Source organism: Plectropomus leopardus, chromosome 6, assembly GCF_008729295.1.
Source record: "Plectropomus leopardus isolate mb chromosome 6, YSFRI_Pleo_2.0, whole genome shotgun sequence".
Taxonomy (NCBI): domain Eukaryota; kingdom Metazoa; phylum Chordata; class Actinopteri; order Perciformes; family Serranidae; genus Plectropomus; species Plectropomus leopardus.
This window is the reverse complement of record NC_056468.1, coordinates 19,408,144-19,426,376: the sequence shown is the minus strand read 5'-3', so window position 1 is coordinate 19,426,376 and position 18,233 is coordinate 19,408,144. Positions and strand designations below refer to the sequence as shown.

At 40.6% G+C, this 18,233-nt stretch overlaps 1 protein-coding gene across 4 annotated transcripts in view; it reads left to right on the top strand.

The window, feature by feature from the left end:
* The window catches only part of LOC121944351 (membrane-associated phosphatidylinositol transfer protein 2-like), a 37,761-nt gene extending 20,358 nt beyond the window's left edge, over positions 1-17,403 (top strand). Inside the window, exons 13-25 of one of the 4 annotated variants that reach the window (XM_042488111.1) lie at positions 50-225; positions 903-1,073; positions 3,591-3,743; positions 5,372-5,536; positions 6,473-6,757; positions 7,270-7,418; positions 7,530-7,646; positions 8,685-8,801; positions 8,901-9,049; positions 9,457-9,606; positions 9,738-9,918; positions 10,125-10,253; positions 11,910-17,403. In XM_042488111.1, coding sequence (XP_042344045.1) covers positions 50-225; positions 903-1,073; positions 3,591-3,743; positions 5,372-5,536; positions 6,473-6,757; positions 7,270-7,418; positions 7,530-7,646; positions 8,685-8,801; positions 8,901-9,049; positions 9,457-9,606; positions 9,738-9,918; positions 10,125-10,253; positions 11,910-12,293 — 2,326 coding nt within the window. In that variant the 3' untranslated portion in view covers positions 12,294-17,403. The remainder of the gene's footprint in view (positions 1-49; positions 226-902; positions 1,074-3,590; positions 3,744-5,371; positions 5,537-6,472; positions 6,758-7,269; positions 7,419-7,529; positions 7,647-8,684; positions 8,802-8,900; positions 9,050-9,456; positions 9,607-9,737; positions 9,919-10,124; positions 10,254-11,909) is intronic. The other 3 variants (XM_042488112.1, XM_042488113.1, XM_042488114.1) reach the window with 3 other exon arrangements.
* Positions 17,404-18,233: the final 830 nt, after the last annotated feature.

Sequence of the window (18,233 nt, the reverse complement as noted above, 5' to 3'; positions counted from 1 at the left end):
ATTTATTTTTAGTTCTACATGATGAAATGACTTTGTGCTGTCCTTCCAGCTTACACTCCAGTGTTTTGCGGAGCGATACAGTGTCACGCAGGTCGAGCAGCAGCACGATGCTGGATGGGGGCTCCCTGGGGAAATTTGACTTTGAGGTGTCCGACTTTTTCCTGTTTGGTTCTCCACTGGGCTTGGTACTCGCCCTGAGAAAGACTGTCATTCCAATGCTGGATGGTAAGCTCATTTGGATAAAGATTATAATGTAATCAGTTATAGCAAACAATGTTTATGTTGCATATGACACATTTTGCAAGAGTGAAAAAAAAGAACGCTTCTGTCTACAAAAGGTCAAAATGTGTTCCTCTAATGGAGATGCACAAATTAACATAGTGACCTGTAGAGGGAATAGTCAAAAGTTATTTTACATCATGAATTATAAATTGCATGTCTAGTTTTCATTACCAATATTCAACCCTTTGAAACCTTAGCGAATTTGCTTGATTGTTTTAAATAAAATGAGGAGGCGGCAATTAGCACAAAATGTCCCAAAAATTAGCAAGATATGAGTCAAAAGTTATAAGAAGTATCTTTAGTGTCTAAAAAAAAATCCTGAAAATAAGCCTAAAAGAGAATATTTTTTAAAATAATTAAGTAAATAAATAACAAGAAAAAACGTAATTTTCTGAAAAAAAAGGTGAAAAAAAGCCAAAAATTGATTTAAAAAAAAAAATCCAACCACTTTCTTCTGGCCCAAAGGGTTAAATGCTTGTGAAAGGCATCTGAATGCAGCACAAGAAAACTGAGGCAATCCAGGTTTCAAAGGGTTTAAAGCTAGTAAGCCTCATATGGTCTAAGCAAAGGTGTCCACAGATGTTCCCTCTCTCATGGCTTTGGTTGATTTCTCCCCCTAGTGGCCCAGCTGCGGCCTGCCTGTCAGCAGGTCTATAACCTGTTCCACCCAGCTGATCCTTCAGCCTCCCGCCTGGAGCCTCTCCTGGAGAGGAAATTTCACCTCCTGCCTCCCTTCAACGTGCCCCGTTACCAACGCTTTCCCTTAGGAGATGGAAACTCTGCCCTACTGGGTGAGTCCTCTGCACCCATGACATATAAAAGCCTCAGTAATATCATTTCAGTAGATATCCAGTCATGATTTACAGTTTAGAAACACTTATGTAGTTCTGATATGGATTTGCATGCACAGACACAAATGCTGAATTCTTTGTCATTATATGTTTAATCTTTCCTTTTAACTTCAAGGGTAACTAACGAGGTGATTTTTTCAGTCTGGACCCAATTTCCTTCGTTTTTCTTGTTTAAGTGACAAAGAAGAAGAAGAATTTTTGAAATTGGGCCAGCACTGAGTGAGACCGCTGCAGCCTGCAGCAGCAATACAAGCTGCAGTGTAACCATTCGAGGTGTTTGCAGACCATTAATGTACATCCACTAAAGTGCATGTTTCTGGCATTGACAGGCTTTGAGTGTTATTCTGAGTGTCTAACAACAGTATGAGAATGATCCCTACAGAGATAGACCTTTTTGTTTAACCTGAACAGCCCCCAAATTGCTGTTGTCAAGCCCAACACACTTCATTAATATAAACCGGAATTTTATCATCGTAAAACAAATTTCAGAGTCAACAGAAACAAAATAAAACTGAAAAAGCTATATTGATTTTTCTTTGCAACTCTGGCTTGGTTGATATATACTCTAAATTATCCCAGTTCGATATAAAAAATATGGATCTTACTTTTTATTTCTGTAGGGATCCTACCAAAATGTTGTCAGACCGTGAGGAACCTGTCAGTGGCAAAAACAAGGACTTTTAGTGAATGTAAATTGCTGCACCAATGCTCCACGTGATAACACAATAGCCTGTTTCACGGCTGTTGGCTGCAGTCCTCTCACTCATTACTGGACCAATAAGTCACTTAGTGACAGAAGCATGGTTAAAAAGGGTCCAGGTTGAAAAAAAACTTACCTTTAAGATCACATCAGCTGACACTTCACACACTGATTGTAACGCACTGTCCTGTTTCTGAGGGATGCTTGCTGTAGACAACACATGCCTTAAAGACACCTTAGTAGCACCTTACAAGTTCCTTCCCACACAGAGCAAACACTGTCTTAAAGAAAAATGACACATTTTTCTACTGTTTGTCACTCAACATCTTTTGCGGAGCAGTTTATTCATCTAAATGTGGTCATAGTCCTGCTGGTGGTTTTTGTTTGGACACTCATTGTAGTGGAGTAACCCTTAGAGCCCCACCTTTTCGTTTTTATACAATCCGTTTTATACTTATTTTATTATGATTCATCAAGAAAAAAAACTAAAATGAAGTAAGATAATTTATGTTAAAATAGATACCTTACACCATAGATTATTAAAGAGCTATATGAGAATTGTACAAGCGTGACCATATTTTGTAAGGGCTTCAGGTCATTTTTTTGATGTGCCGGGGTAGTTTTTATTGAATGAGCTGTCACTGGATATCCTCAGGTCTACCTTTAATAACTTTTAAAAAGTTTGTGAGCATTGGCAGCCAGAAGATTTACAAAAAATACAGTTACAAAAGCTTCATTTCAAGCCTGTTTTGACAACAACAAACCACAACAAAATCAAGAGCCCAAAAGCAATGAATGAAAGTACAAGCCAAAAGACAAGTTAGAGCAAAACAAGCAAAACACACAAGGATAGATCAAATTACAGGTATATTTATGAATTAAACAAATTTAAAAAATAAGGGAAAAAAAGAGGAGGAAAGAGAACAAAAAGTAGTAGAGGGGAAAAAAGGGAGGGGGAGAAAAAAACCATTGTGGTTCAAGTCCACCTCCACTAGATTCCCAATCAAGACAGCCATCTCTATTATGCGGAGGGCATCCGGAATAAAAATCAGAAATCACTTTGATCCGTTAGGTCACAACCAAAGAGACAATAAATCAGTTTTTCAAAAACAAAGGTTTGTGTGAACAAGAATAAATAAATAACTTTAAAGATGCACATTTACTTGTGACTTATTTTGTTTGCACAGACATTACAATTTCAAAATGGAAAATATTGATTGCCTTCCCCAATGCCATGCTTCACTGGCACCATCTGCCACTACCAAATAAAGCTATTTACAGTGCATTACAGAATAACTGGGAGGAATGTGACTATTTACATTATGCACAGGTTTCTCACCTAAAGTCTTGTCTTTGGAGTTTTATGAAGTCGATCCATCTTGACCATATACTGGAAAATAAATGTATCTTGCTGTAATCTGAGGGATAATAGCTTCTCAAGGGCATTTTGTAGTTAATTTAGTTCAAAAGGTTCTAGAGCCAGCAGATTCCCGGACTTTTACAATCTTAGAGTAGGTTAATGGCTGACTAGAAGTTGCGATTCAAAAGAAATGGGCTCGACTAAGGGCTTGACTCTGCTTTCTTGTCTCATGTTCAGTTGTTCTGGCTTCATATGTTTTTGTGTCTTCCTTGTCTTCTTTCCCTCTTCCTCTCTCGGCCTCCTGTCCCCATATCTGCGTGCGTGACTCTCTACCTCCAAACCCTCCCCCCCCTTCCCTGACCTCTGCCCCCTCCTGCCCCTGCACCTCCCTCTGTAGTGGAGACAGTCCAGAGCAACGCTCAGCTGCTACTTGACAGCGGGCCTCCCCTGTCCCTTCGCTGTCAGGAGACCATCAGTGAGACCTGCATCCCTGTGCCTGTGCTAAACTGGCAGGAGGGCTCCCTCAAAGCCACACCCGCCACTGTGGAGTGTGTGTAGCCTCTCCCATTCACCTGCATCTGTCCTCACCCCCATTTACTGTGTCTCTTTTGTCTTTTCGTTCTTGCTGTCACGTCCTAGATGCTCAGATTTATACATGTCGTGTGTCTTTTCTGGGTATTCCCATCTCTGTTGTTTGAAGAGTCAAGAGCTGCGGTCATGAGATTTGCTTGTATCATCGAGTTTGTTTTTCAAATTACTTTGTATAAGCTGTTTATTTAAATGATGAATTCATGTTTGAAAGAGAAGTATAAAATTCTTACAACTTGCCATGGAAATACCTCAGAAAATCTGACAAGCATGTCATGTGGTGTTCCATTTTGTTGTCGCCATCATATATTCATGTCCCGTTAAATGTTTGGATGACGCAAGCATTTGTGTTTGTGCTGTGGATTTTAGGCAGTGTCTCAGTGTGTCTGCATCACTTCCATAATTAGCAGATTACTGAAGTCGGCAGAGGGTATTTCTACTATCATCCAAATTTCAGAGACAATGTGGAGATTGTGCTGCTTGTGATGTTGTGTGTGCACAGTGTACAGTACATGAAGCTCTATCTATACATTCTGGTTATACTGCTCCCGATGTTTCTCCTTGTGATAATGGTCAGAGGTCATCTTATTTTCTAAAATCTCCAGGACTAAAGATTTTAAATGATATTACTTAAAGGGTTTCCCACACATTCATTTATTTGTGGCGGCCTGCCACGATATCAGCATTTGCTGCCACAAATTGATTTTTTATTTTTGAAGCTAGATTATTCATTTGGAGTGCTTTAGAGTATACATACTGTTTGGTAATTCAGAGCTCTACACTCATGGAGGGCAGAGCTTACTCTGGGCACAGACGGAGCAATAGAACAGAAGGTGCAGTGAAAGTGGAACTTAACCGTTAATTTATGTAGAGACAGAACAAATGCTTTATTTCTTAGAACAACAGTGCTCTCAATTTAGTGTTGTCCATTGTCTTTACAAGATACTTTAAATTAAACCGGTTGCATTCCCATGGAAATCGCGTGCTTGGTGATCCACAGTTGGGTCTAAAAGTTTGCTTTCACTCGCCTCAGCGGTAGCTGCTCCTCTATTCTAATACATTGATACAATCTGATCAGCTCTAAACAATCTGACCGATCAATTCTCCATCCTGCGTCTCAAACTCAACAAACTGCTGCTGAGGAAAAAAACTTCATGTTGAGTTCTGCCTGTACTGCATTCAAAGACCAGCAAAAACCTCTGAATTCAGAGAGGGGACACAGATTATAAAGGGACACTTGCCGCCACACATAGATCATAATTATGTGGGAAACACTGTGTTGTCTGTTAGATAAAAAAAATCATCTTCATAACAGACACTAACACATGGGTGTGACTGTAACTGATGTGGCATTTGTGATTTTAAATGTTTTATGTACTCATACGCCCGTGTTTCCAGTGGTCGGTTACAGAAATCTGACCTTGGCCACCACGTGGCCACTTTTTGGTTTCACATGTCCTCTGAAACCATGGTGCCTGCTGTCACATTTCTCTGCTGCCACCCTAACCCACATCTCCCTCCCCCTCATCACTGTGAGTTCCCCTTACCTGTGTCTCTGTCTAATGGGATCTCCTTGTTTCGGCTCAATAGCGGATGTTGTTCAGTCTCATGGTGGTGTCTTCATGGACAGTTCGTACCCCTCATCCCCCGTAACGGGCCCCCTCTCCCGGGGCCAGCGGAGGGCCAGTGAGGTCAGCATTGCCAGCCAGGTCTCAGGAATGGCAGACAGTTACACTGCCACCAACATAGCCAACAGTAAGTGTTCTCAATACCAACAAGCCTCTCTCTCTCTCTTCCACTCACACAAACACTCCTCTAGTTATTCTCTCTTTCTCTTTCTTTCAGTCTAAATCCTCTCTGTATTTCTGTCTTTTCTTTTTCCGACTCTCCTCCCTCATCTTCTCTCTTAACTCCGTTACTCTGCCTCCACACACACACACACACACACACACACCCTGCACTCCAGCTGGAGCAGTCTAGTCAGCCAGATAGCTCCTTTTTACTACTTCTGCTTAGCCAGACTTAACACCTGCAGTGTAACCAGACTGTCATGCAGAGAGTTTTCTCCATCTTGTTGAAATCGAAAGTCCCAAATATGAGCGAGCAGAGTCCTGCAGAAGAGCAAGTTTAGTGCCACTATTCACTGTCTGTCTTACTCTTATCCACTGTCTAAATGTAAATGCAATGAATGAGTGCTGCATTTATCTAATGTTGCAATGCATGTGGACACCTGCCTCCCTCAGCCATTCTCACTGTTCACTCCCAAGCGCAATGTTTGCAGAGATGACCTGTATTCTGTTGTGTTTTATGTGAAACTGTCCTTCCTCCTCACTATTTCACTTTTGTTACCAGAGCATTTATCTGTATCTCACATGATTTTTCTGCACACTGCTGTTTCAGCACCAACAGTACAACCCTGGAGATGCACATGAACTAATTCTAACCCTATTTTTCTTCTTATATGATACCAAAGCATCGGGATACATTCATCAGCATCACCCTGCCCTGCTGCCTTCACTGTTGCTGTACTAACAATTATTTTTCAGTTTTTATATTTGCAGTTCTGTTAAATGTCTACTGGCACTGGACGCATCCCAACATTGTGATTCAAACTGTTTAAACTGTCTAACACTGTCACCAACATGGTACATCTTTCATATGATTTATTTGTCTTTGTTTTTTCCCTCATAGCCAAATCATGCCAAATTAACCAATCCAAAAAGTTCAGCCTTTTGTCCCAACTCGCCCTTTCATCACAAAACAAATTCTTCCTGAAAAGTCCTCCTAAATCCCGTAAGAAAGCAGCGGCAGGCCAGGCCGCAGGATCTCCTGATGCATATCTAGTGGCAGAGCTGGATGGTGATACTAGTGAAGCTCTAAGTCCCACTGGCCAGTACGAGAACTGCCTGTCTGCTGGGCTGGACTTTGCAATATCTGATCTGGTGTCACTGGACTCCCAGGCTGAAGTGGACCAAGGTATTTTTTTAAGGGAGGGGACCTCTGAAATCAGCATGAGGCTCTAGTTCTTTTCTCTGTGCTGTTTCTTGTGTCCAATTCCACAAAATCAATGCTGCTCTTTCAGAAAACCTCTTCTCCCTCTAGTTCACTTGAACTCTCTCAAAATTGAATTCATAAGGAGTAATGTGTGTAGAAATCCAGAGCTTTCCAAATCCATAATCTTTTTTCAATGCCCACTAACATGAATAACCGTCTGCTCACATAATCATGTGTCAGATCTAACTGTCTTTTTCTTCTTCCTGCTCTTGATTTTCAGCCCTTGATCTTCCTGTTAACAGCAATTATAAACTCCTGATTTCCTTCTTTTAGCTGAAGAACTTCTGGGATCGGTGATGATTGGGGTTTAAGGCTGAAATTTTTTGCTTTAGCTTCAGGGGTATTGCACATTTGCGTGGCATCACATACCTCACACTGAGTCTAACAGTTTCACCTTACACATCTACTCCCTATTCGCTCCATTCCCATCACAGTTGCAGCGCGTTGGTGGGGCACAAAGCGTCTGGACTTTGCCCTGTACTGCCCCGACGCTCTGACCGCTTTCCCCACAGTGGCTTTACCGCACCTCTTCCACGCGTCATACTGGGAGTCCACCGATGTTGTGTCTTTCCTCCTGCGACAGGTGAGTCAATATGAATACCTGCCACTCTTTACTGCCTGTTAATGAGTGACCAGCAGGCTGGTAGTCCTCTTCAGAGAAACTGAGGATGAGTGGCTGAAATGTCTCCTGTAGGTCATGAGGCATGACAACTCCAGCATCCTGGAGCTTGATGGCAAAGAAGTGTCTGAATTCACCCCCTCCAAACCTCGAGAGAAGTGGCTCCGCAAGAGGACTCATGTAAAGATCAGGGTAGGCATCAGATCTGCAGAAGGACACAAATTCTGTCGTTTGTTTATAAAGTCAGCATAAATAACTTTTTTTAATTAAAGAAAAACTTCACCCACAAAATGAAGATTTGTATATCAGTTACTTACCACGTGTTACCTTGAATTTGTGAAGAAAACTTTGTTTTTCTGAAATGCCTCCTGGCTAAACGAAGAATCCAAAAACTGACAAATTAGAACAAAAGAGATTTGCATTCAACAGCAGAAAAACTATATCAAAACATCTGTTTAAGTACTCTCACACAACTTGTGCAGTATAATCCAAGTCTCATTGGTACAGTACTTTCCAAACATGCTTTTTCACTAAAACCATAATATTTGAAACACTTGTGCTTACGAGTAGCTCGCCTGCACAACTGCATGAATTTGAACTCTGCCTGTGCGTTCTACTGACCTCAAACACACACAGTTGCCCAGGTGGGCTACATGTCTGTGCCTCAGACTATTTATGCAAAAGTAGTAGTATAATAATAAAATTTACTTCATTAAGGACACAGAAAAATTGCCAGAGCCTACTACATTAAAACAGATAAAAGTCTATGAACAAAAGTAGAAACAATAAATATGCTAAAGAAAAACCAGTAAATACACAACACTACATTATTTAAGTTTACATAAAAGGGACAAAATTCAATGCATCCACAAACAAACTGAAACGCCAGTGGCTCCCATGTTTTAAATAGTAATGTTTCAGCAAAAATGCATGTGTTTGGGAAGTACTGAGCATACAACTGGATAAATGAGACTTGGATAATTCTGCACGAATCAAGGGTTTGTAAATGGATGTTTTGATATAGTTTTAATTTTGGGCCCAGCTCAGTTCATTAAGAAGTTTTTGGATTTGTTTTTCACTGTGGAGGCATATGAGAAAAACAAAGCTTTCTCCAAGAATTCAACACAACATAACCGATATACAGACATTCATTTTGTGGGTGAAGTATTCCTTTAAATGGCAAAGAGAAAATGACATTAAGCACATATCTTTCTTTCACTCCACTGACAGAACGTGACTGCCAACCATCGTGTAAATGACGCCGTGTTCACAGAAGATTCCCAGCAGGTCGTGACAGGTCGCTTTATGTACGGCCCTCTGGACATGGTTACCTTGGCCGGGGAGAAGGTGATCTCTGTTTTACCGCCACAGCAGCACACACACACACTCCACCGATGTCAGTAATGTCTGTGCAGTTTGTGCTCACAGTTTCGTAATCGATTACAGGTTGACCTCCACATCATGACCCAGCCTCCGTCAGGAGAGTGGGTTTACTTTAACACAGAAGTGACAAACAGCAGCGGCCGCGTGTCTTTTGTCATCCCAGAGGACAAACGTCTGGGCATCGGAGTCTACCCCGTCAAAATGGTTGTCAGGTGAGATGAGTGTGACCTTTTAACTTGTCAGTGTAGGAAAAACACAAGTGTTACTAATAATAACAACAATGGCTCTGTTCAGTTCAAGTGTCGCAGGAAATCACGACAGTGTGACAGAGAGCCGGCGTGAACAATAACACAACTCTGACACCAAAGCAGCTCAATGGAGATCAAATCTCTATTTTTTGGCATTGTTTCTGTCGGTAGAAAGATTTTTTTGTCATCTTTGAAACTTAAGATATGACAAGCAGTTAGGATATGTTCCTGTAATGAGGCTGCTGGTTTATATATAATTTAAGCAGAGTTTGTTGTATTGTTTCAGTGTTCTCAAAGGGAAGTCAAGAAAAACATTTTTCACTTGGCATTCTTCCATTTTCTTACTCTCTGTTGTTCTTTTCATTCCTTAGGGGAGACCACACATTTGCAGACAGCTACCTGACAGTTATTCCACGTGGCACAGAGTTTGTGGTATTCAGTATTGACGGGTCATTTGCTGCCAGTGTGTCAATCATGGGCAGTGATCCCAAAGTGCGGGCCGGAGCCGTGGATGTTGTCAGGTACAGCTCTGCTCCTCTTCTCCAGTTTTCTTGGATTTTAAACCTCTTTCTCTCTTTCAAACTGAAGCACATTAGTGTGTAGCGATGTTTTTAATGTCTTTACTCTGTTTCCCTGTTTCTCCCCTTCACAGGCACTGGCAGGATTTAGGCTATTTGATCATCTATGTGACAGGACGGCCGGACATGCAAAAGCAGCGGGTCGTTGCTTGGTTATCTCAGCACAACTTCCCTCATGGCATTGTCTCCTTTTGTGACGGCCTCGTTCATGACCCGCTCAGACACAAGGCCAACTTCCTGAAGTCACTGACAGAGGTCAGACTCGGGGGGCGGAGGACTGAGGGGGGTCTATGTGCAGTTTTAAAAGTGCCATTGTTTGCGTTTGTGAAGTCTAGATCTTTGTGGAATGAATTAGGACTATGATAAACTAAAACAAGTATGCCGACAGAGAAATATGAACTGATTCACCAAGAAAAATACACGCTGCCAAACAGTGCTCTTCTTTATTTGACTGATTCCAGGCTCACATGAAGATTTTCGCTGGCTATGGATCAACCAAAGACATCTCAGTCTACACCTCCATCGGCCTCCCTCCCTCCCAAATATACATCGTCGGTAGACCATCCAAGAAAATGCAGCATCAGTGCCAGGTAGCATTTGATATTTTATGCATAACTTGGGGAACTGATCTTGCTTTTCAAATTAATATCCCATTTCTATTTCAAAGATATTAAAGTCAATGGCCATACCCAGATGATAATTAGGGTCCTTTCACACATGCAGACCATCCCTGAAATGTTCAGGAGCATTTCCTGCATGCAGTCATGTGTGAATGGCAGCAAGGGATTGATATTCAGGGAAGCCTGTAACACCAATGTCCCACCTCAAGACTTCAGCTACACTCAGACTGAAAACCTTAGCGTCAGTTTGGATTTATTGCACAAATCCGATTTTTTTGTTTGGCTCTTCAAATTATTTTTAAATGTAGCCTATGGGATTCCAGTGTGACCACGTCATAGTCCTTTAAAAACCTGCATGTGCAAAATAATAAGAAAGATGTCGCATGCTGCAAGCTGTTGTAGGGAAGTAAACATGGATGCCACTGAAGCTGGCGTTTATGGTTTCAGTTATAAGTCTGTGTGAAAGCCATCAAATTTATGAGCAGATGATAAGGAGGACGAGGATGAATGAGGGAAAAAGAGAGCCAAATATTTTAATTAAGGCATTTTTGTGGAGCAATGGCTGCTACTTCTGTACGGAGGTGTGTGTGGATGTGGAGTCAGAGCCAGGAATGGTGGGATCATGACGTAAATAGCTTCACTGTTTACACAGTTTAATCAAAAACTTATTCTGTTAGTGCCTCTCCCTAAAACTCAGTTCAGGCAGCCCCTCTGCGAGTAACATAAAAGTTGCATTAATTCTGATGTAACTGCTCAGACTGGGGTCACACTGCAAAAAAAAACCAGATCTGTATCTTATTTAGGACTACATATGAAGGTGGCCCAAATCAGAATCGAAAAGATCAGGTTTTCTTTGATTTTTTTGCCATTCACACTGTTAGGAGCAAATAAGAAGTAGTCTGAAGTTTATTCTAGTAATTTGCCAGGAACTGTTTGTGAAAGAGACGTCATTTAATATGTGACACTGGTCTGGTTCGAGGGCTCCTATATGCTCGACATTGAATATGTAGACACAGAAGTAGCTTTCTGTCTGTACTTTGCGTTCACTTTGTCTTCATTTGTGCCTGTTTCTGAAACTTTGGGATACAGAAAAAGTGGAGAAGCACCACCGGAGAGATCTTTGAGGCAGTGTAGTGTAGTTACATCATACAATACAACTGTGAGGGACGATGAAGAACATTTCGAAACGGCAGAACAGAACAAATTGCCTTCGTAATGAGTGAAAAGAATTCTCTGTCCACATGTTGCAAGTTTTATAACGGCCTCACAGAGCTGCAGCGCCTTCAGTGCTGCCTCTGTTTAGAGGTACATTTTTATGACCCACTCTACAGTCAACAGAAACTTTTGACTCCGTCCTCTAGTGCCATCTATTGGCTGTATCTATCCTGTCATAATGGGCGCATGGAAGTATGTGGTGTAGTAAGTGACAGTCACAATGTTTGAAATGAATGTATCTTTTTTTGTACATAAAAGGAGTGTAAATTAGCCCAAATACTGCCACTCTTTCTACCAATTAATAAAACATTTAAGTTAATGAATAGATATATTTATTACTGGAACCAAATGTAAAAATTCCTGTAATTCTTTACAGCTGACAGTGCGTCTCTTCTCCAATCCTCTCAACAGTTCATCACAGAAGGATATGCAGCTCATTTGTCCCAGCTGGAGTACAGCCATCGCTCTCGGCCAGCTAAGTCCAGCAGTGCACGCATGGTCCTTCGTAAAGGCAGCTTCGGCTTGGGTGCAAACAGCGACTTCCTAAGGAAGAGGAACCACCTGCTGCGCACCATCTCCTCCCAGCCGGCCCCCAGCTCCCCAACAGGCAGCATCCACATCAGGCCAGAACGTACACAGAGCCAATCAGACGGCGAGCGGCTGGAGCGGGAGCGGCTGGAGTGCGCTCACAGCTACAGCCAGGGAGCAACACAGCGCAGCATGAGCATCACAGCCGGCTGCTGGGGCCGCAGCAGCAGCACCAAGTTGGAGCATGGCGTTCTCAGCCCCAAGTGAGATAAGGGAGACAATGTGAGAGCACCTTTGGGAGAGAGACTTAAAAATACAGTGCTGAAGAAGAGACCATTGACAAAGATAAATGCAACAAGCGAAAAACAGTTGGCCTGCACCAGATGGGTAAATACCACAATGAAAACAATAGGTGCTACAAACCACTCTTTGTAAGCTAATGCCAGTCACACTCGACACAAATATTTATGAACAGAGGCTATGGCTATATTTATTATACAACACACAAACAGGCATTTCAAGGAGCATCTTCCTGAAACAGGAACATGCACATAAATAGACATACAGTAGCTTATATTGTAGGGATCCAGACTGTTTCTACTGTTTAGTAAATATTTATCTGTCTTGAATACGAGGTCAGTTTTCCTCCTACAGCAGGCTCTTAGATTGGAGACAGTTACACAGACAAGCACCCCAAAGCTATATACTGCAAACAACACAAAGAGGATACAGACAGCCTGTATCAGGTCAAGGTGGTGATACTGCACTGTAACTAAGTACTGCCAACTTAAGCACAGCAATTACTATAGAGTTATAAACTTTGTGCATAATAGTTTTAAAGCTATGTCCTTTTTATGTGATAATCAGATATGTTTTCGTCTGGGAGCAGAGCTGAGAATCAGGTAAAACTGGACTGTTTCTTTTTTCAATGTAAGAAAAACAAACACACAATCATTTAGCCAAAATGTGTCTTTTTCAGATTTTGGTTTTTTTTTTCGCATAGGCATCATCATTCACCAGCATTAAAAACTGGTACCAGTACCCCCAAAGTGAGACCGATACCAGTAGAGTACTTCATTTGATACCCATCATGTCAATGGAGTGGCTTGTTGTATAGCCAGACTTTCAAAAGTTTTGGTGACTTCTCGGCATATTAAACTGCCAACTCTGTCAAATGCAGCACGCTCAACTTACCACATCACAGACTGTATGGGTTGTAGCTGCTGCTGCGAGTGTGAGCTCCATGCCGTGGACACAGTGACAGGGCTAACTGTTGGCATAATGTGGCTAACGTTACCTAACTGTCATGTTTAACAACAGAGCTGAGCTGCTTCGGTGGTCTCTAAGTATGCTTACCCAGCTGGCACTGAATGTCAGTATGATGGCAGACGAACGTCGACTATTATGTCAGACGGATGTTAAATTTTGAATGGAACTCGTGTTTAAGACATGAGAAGTTGTGAAAACAAAGTCGAGATCTTTGAGCTCTTAGAAAACTTTTGTGAATACCAGAGGAGGGGGGCGTTCATATGGACTCTTCTCATGAACACGGTAAACGCATCCACATTTGAACGCAGCATTGTTCTTCATACCCTTTGGCTAAATGTTATTATTTTACGTGAAGATGACATTTGTTAACATTGGAGTTTGGTCAAATAGCAATGTAACTTTCAAGCAACAAAATATCCGTGTCATCTGTCATCAGTATTCTACGCCAAATTGACGTTGGCATCAGACGTCTTGATATCACAACCTAAATTCAAGATAGAAGGAAATGCAGGTATTGGAGATGTTTTAATACTGCTTGGTACTGGATTGTTTCAGTCAATACCTTAAAGGTATGCAGTACTGATACCAGCCCGAATTTAAAAACAATGTTTGATCTTTAAGCCGACATAATCTGATTTGATCAAGATCTTCTTGTTTCATTTAATTGTAGCGTTTGTAAACAGCAAATAATGTTGCACCATACAGTCCAGTTCTGCTTGTTTTCCAGTCGTCCCTCAGACCAAAGAACCATCCAAATATCACACGAAGCAAACTGCGAAATTACCCTTTAACTACGGTTGCAGCTGAAACTGTTCCTGGGATTTTATAGCATTTCACCACATCTCGCCACTCTGCGCTGCTAAACCTTCCTGAATCAGTAAAGTGTGACTCAGCTGTCAGGAAAACTCCTGCCGCTGTACGGTTAATGTGCCAAAGTAAACAGTGTAGAGTGATATGCTGTACACAAACAGAGAGGAAGTGATTTAAGGTCTCCTGTGTAAAAATAGATTGTGTAAGTATGTAGTTGAACGGCTCAACAAGGCTTGTATATAATTGTTATATTACAGTGCAGATCTGGTATCTGGTCCACTGAAGACCAGCTTCAAGTGTCTTCTTTACTCTGGGGGTAAACACCGCCTCATTCAGGATACACTTTAATGTTTGATTATGATAATTATTGTTATTTAAGATTATAGATATTTTAAAATGTATTTTGTGAACAAAATGTGTTTTAAGATTACTTTAGCTATCTTGTGTTTTTTTTTCCTCTTCAATCTTCAGTTGCAGCAGCCAAAACTCCAAGAAGTCTTTGCCTGGCACAGTATTGTATTTTTATTATGTTATCTTGCAGATCACCAGAATTGTATCAACAGAACTGCTATCTTGTGTCATATATTGTATGTTATCTATTTTGGAAATTTGGGATATGGCTTCTCTCTGGTTATCCCTAAGCTGTAAATGAGGCGTTGAATGTGCTCATAGATAATCCTCCTTAGGTTAAGGTCTTTTCTCTGTTCTGCTGCACCTTTAGAGGAAGAGAAATCTGCAAATTGTAAATTCTGTACAATATGCTGAAGTAGGAACACAGAGCTAAGACTTACTTTATGCTGTTTGCCATTTATTTTATGAAATGGGTACAAAAAGTGATTTTATTCATTCAAATTATGTTTATTTGTCCCTCTAATAGGCAAGTAGAGAGCTGATTGCAATGGACCAATATGGGCTCAAATGTAAGGGAAACGTGCAATATTTCTTAACCGCACCACAAGCTCAAACAGACTGTGTTGAGGAAATGTCACAGTGCATTGACAATCAGTTCAACAGGCACATTTTCTACAGACGTCAAAGTGCAGAGGGAATCTTAGCACTCAACAAACGTGCAGGGCACACATGCAACATTTGTAGAGTCCATTAAAAAATGAGATATTTCACACAAGAAAGTGCCACAGACCTGATAATGATATGAGATGTCACAGTGGATTTTCTCCTGTGTACTGACATGCTCAGTTTTTGTTTTTGAGGTCGAGATGAAGTCACTTATGTTAAAAAAGTGACCCAGAAATCTCCACTCAGTTGCCAGTTTTTAAGGTAAACCTGTCTAAAACGAATGCACTTTATTTGGAAAGTCTACCAACATTTAGTTTACAGAGTATTTGTAACATTTCAACAGCTAGTATATGATGAGAGTCAACAATTCAACTGTTTTGCTTTCTCTATGTATGGCAACCTTATAGAGCATGTTTTCTCAACCTGAGGGGTCCTGACCTCCACTGGGGGTTGCCAAACCTTCACAGGGGAGATTTGAGGCCTTCTTGATTTTAAGGGGTGTAAGAAAACTTTTAAAGAATACATATAGTCAACCTATATCTCACAATTTTATTCATTTATGTAAAGAAAACTGGTTAATTTAAAAAAAAAAAATGTTTATTCAAAATATAAACTTTGAAAAAATCTGACAGGACATGGTTAAGACCTGAATTCAAGCTTTATTTATAGAGCCTTCACTCTGCAAAAGGAGATGCTGGTTTTATTTGAAAAGAGGCTTATTAAAAATTAAATATGTATGTTTGCTAAAAACTCAAAAAGAAATGTAAAAGAGAGTATTTTATTAAAACTTTCATTTATTGAGGTAGATAGATAATTATCAAGCATTTGATGGCCCCTCTGCAGTAACTCTGAGGCTCCCAAGAGGTCTCGAACCCCTGGTTGAAGTCCGAGGCTCTAAACTATCTGTAGGCGGACTCTCCAAATAAAATGTAACAATGCAGTCCTCCAACTGGCATGAAGGTTACAAACTGTTATAGAGAGGATCAATGTCTTGGTCATTTTGGAGGCTGTAATTTGAGGTGCTGTTGAATTATGTTGTTATACTGAGAGGTGTTTTTTTTTTAATTTTTATCACAGAGATAACTGAGTTTACACCCCAAAACAATACAAAGGCACCTATAACTTCCTTATTCAGGTCTGTTTCCTGCAAACTGCTCCCTCTGCATTTTGACCTCTTCAGCGATTCGGCTAGAAGCCATATTATAAAATGTTTTCGAAGGCTGCTGATTAAAGAATGACTGTTTGCACATTGATAGTAATTAGAAGAAAAAAAAAGGGAAGGCGATGCTGTAAATCATGCACTCATCTAAAGTTGGCAACTACTGAACCGTATCTCCTCCCTCTGAGATCTGAATTGCCTGGATATTAAAATCCAGAGAATGTAAATACGAAGCGGTGCGGTTGTCTGTGAAGTTTGGATACCTCTGGGCAGACAGTCGCTTCGATTCTGCTACTGACACACACATTACCAGAGGCCTTACATTTCCCTTTTCTGCCTTACATTGACCATTGTGTTGCGAGGCCTAGAATGAACGCTGCTCACTCCCAAATTGACTTCATGGAAAAGATCAGACTGTTTACTTTGTGGAAAAAGGAAGAGGCCATATTTTCTTAAAAGGCTGTGGCTTGTTTTCACGTTAAAGTAGATGTACAAAGGAGAAATCTATCTGACATATTTCACCAACATTAGGCAATCTGTCTCAAGCTCTGTTCCCCGGGTTAACGCAACACCGCCACTGTTACATCAACAGTTAGCATTCATAGGCTGTACATATATGCAACATACCTTGGTAAATATTTTCATTGTACAGGGTGTGTATCTTGTAGGTTTTGGGTAAATTCATTTTATCCATTCCCTTGTGTTTTTATGTACAGTGTATAAAGAACATATAAAGAACAACTCAGTCATTTTGGCCTTTTTTCACAGAATCATAACACTGTCACAGAGACTAATATGGTTCAGCTCGAGGATAGTCTCACCAGAGAGCAGGTTTTATTCAAAAAAGGGGTAAATGATTGCAGTTAACAATATAAGAAAATGTTTCTTTTCCTGGAATCAGTTCACACAAATGTAAATTTGTTCAGAGAACCAAAGAGAAACAAAATGTGAGATGTAAGGTGAGCAGACATCGACGAGTGGGTGTAGAGTGTGAAGCCAAGAGTCAGGCAGGATGCTTAAATGGACTCCTTAAAGGAATACTTCACCCATGAAATCATCATTTCTATATAAATTACTCACTCCATGTTACATTAAATACAAACGTATGATTTTGTTTTTTTACAAGTGTCTCTTTTTATCTTTCTGTGTCCCCTATCTAAATTCAGATGGTTTTGCAGGTCGATGAACGCAGCGCCGGCAGAACTCATTGTGATTTTTTCTTTTCTTTCTCAGCAGCAGTTTGTGAAGTTGGAGTCACGGGGTGGATAAATGATCAGTCAGTCAGTCCGATCACAGATGATTATGATCAGATCGATGGACAAAAGGAGCAGCTGCTTCAGAGGCGAGTGACTGTAAACTTTTAGATGCACGACAATGAAGGACTAAGTTTCCATTTCACTGTGTGTAGCGTTTCAGTGCTCCTTCTGTGTCCAGAAGGTGCAATAACTAAACTGTATTCAGGGTTCCCACAGTCATGAAAACCTGGAAAAGTAATGAAATTTCATTATCTAATTTCTTAGGCCTGGAAAAGTCTTGGAATTTGTGAAAATTATAAAACGTTTTGGAAAAGACATCGAATGTTGTTGTGTGTAATGAAATTGTCACAGTAATCTTATAACCTTTCACGTAACAAAAAAATAATTTCTGTAGCTGTCAGCGTGACGTAGCTCTAACATGCATCAATGTGTGACATTTTGTTAACCATCATGTTTTTCATTCCCTTACATCTTTCCTTTAATACATGCCAGCTATCTTAAATTATATTAAATTATATTTGAATAGAGTTTGAACCTGACGTGTAAAAAAGCAGAGAAACCCAGGAAAGGAAACGGAAAAACTTTCAAATTCTATCCATGAAATGTGGGAACCGTGTGTATTTCAATAGCGCTCCTAATGAACAGTCCAGCTCCAAAAATAGAAAACTGGTGTGTGGTGGCAGATGTTTCAGTTGT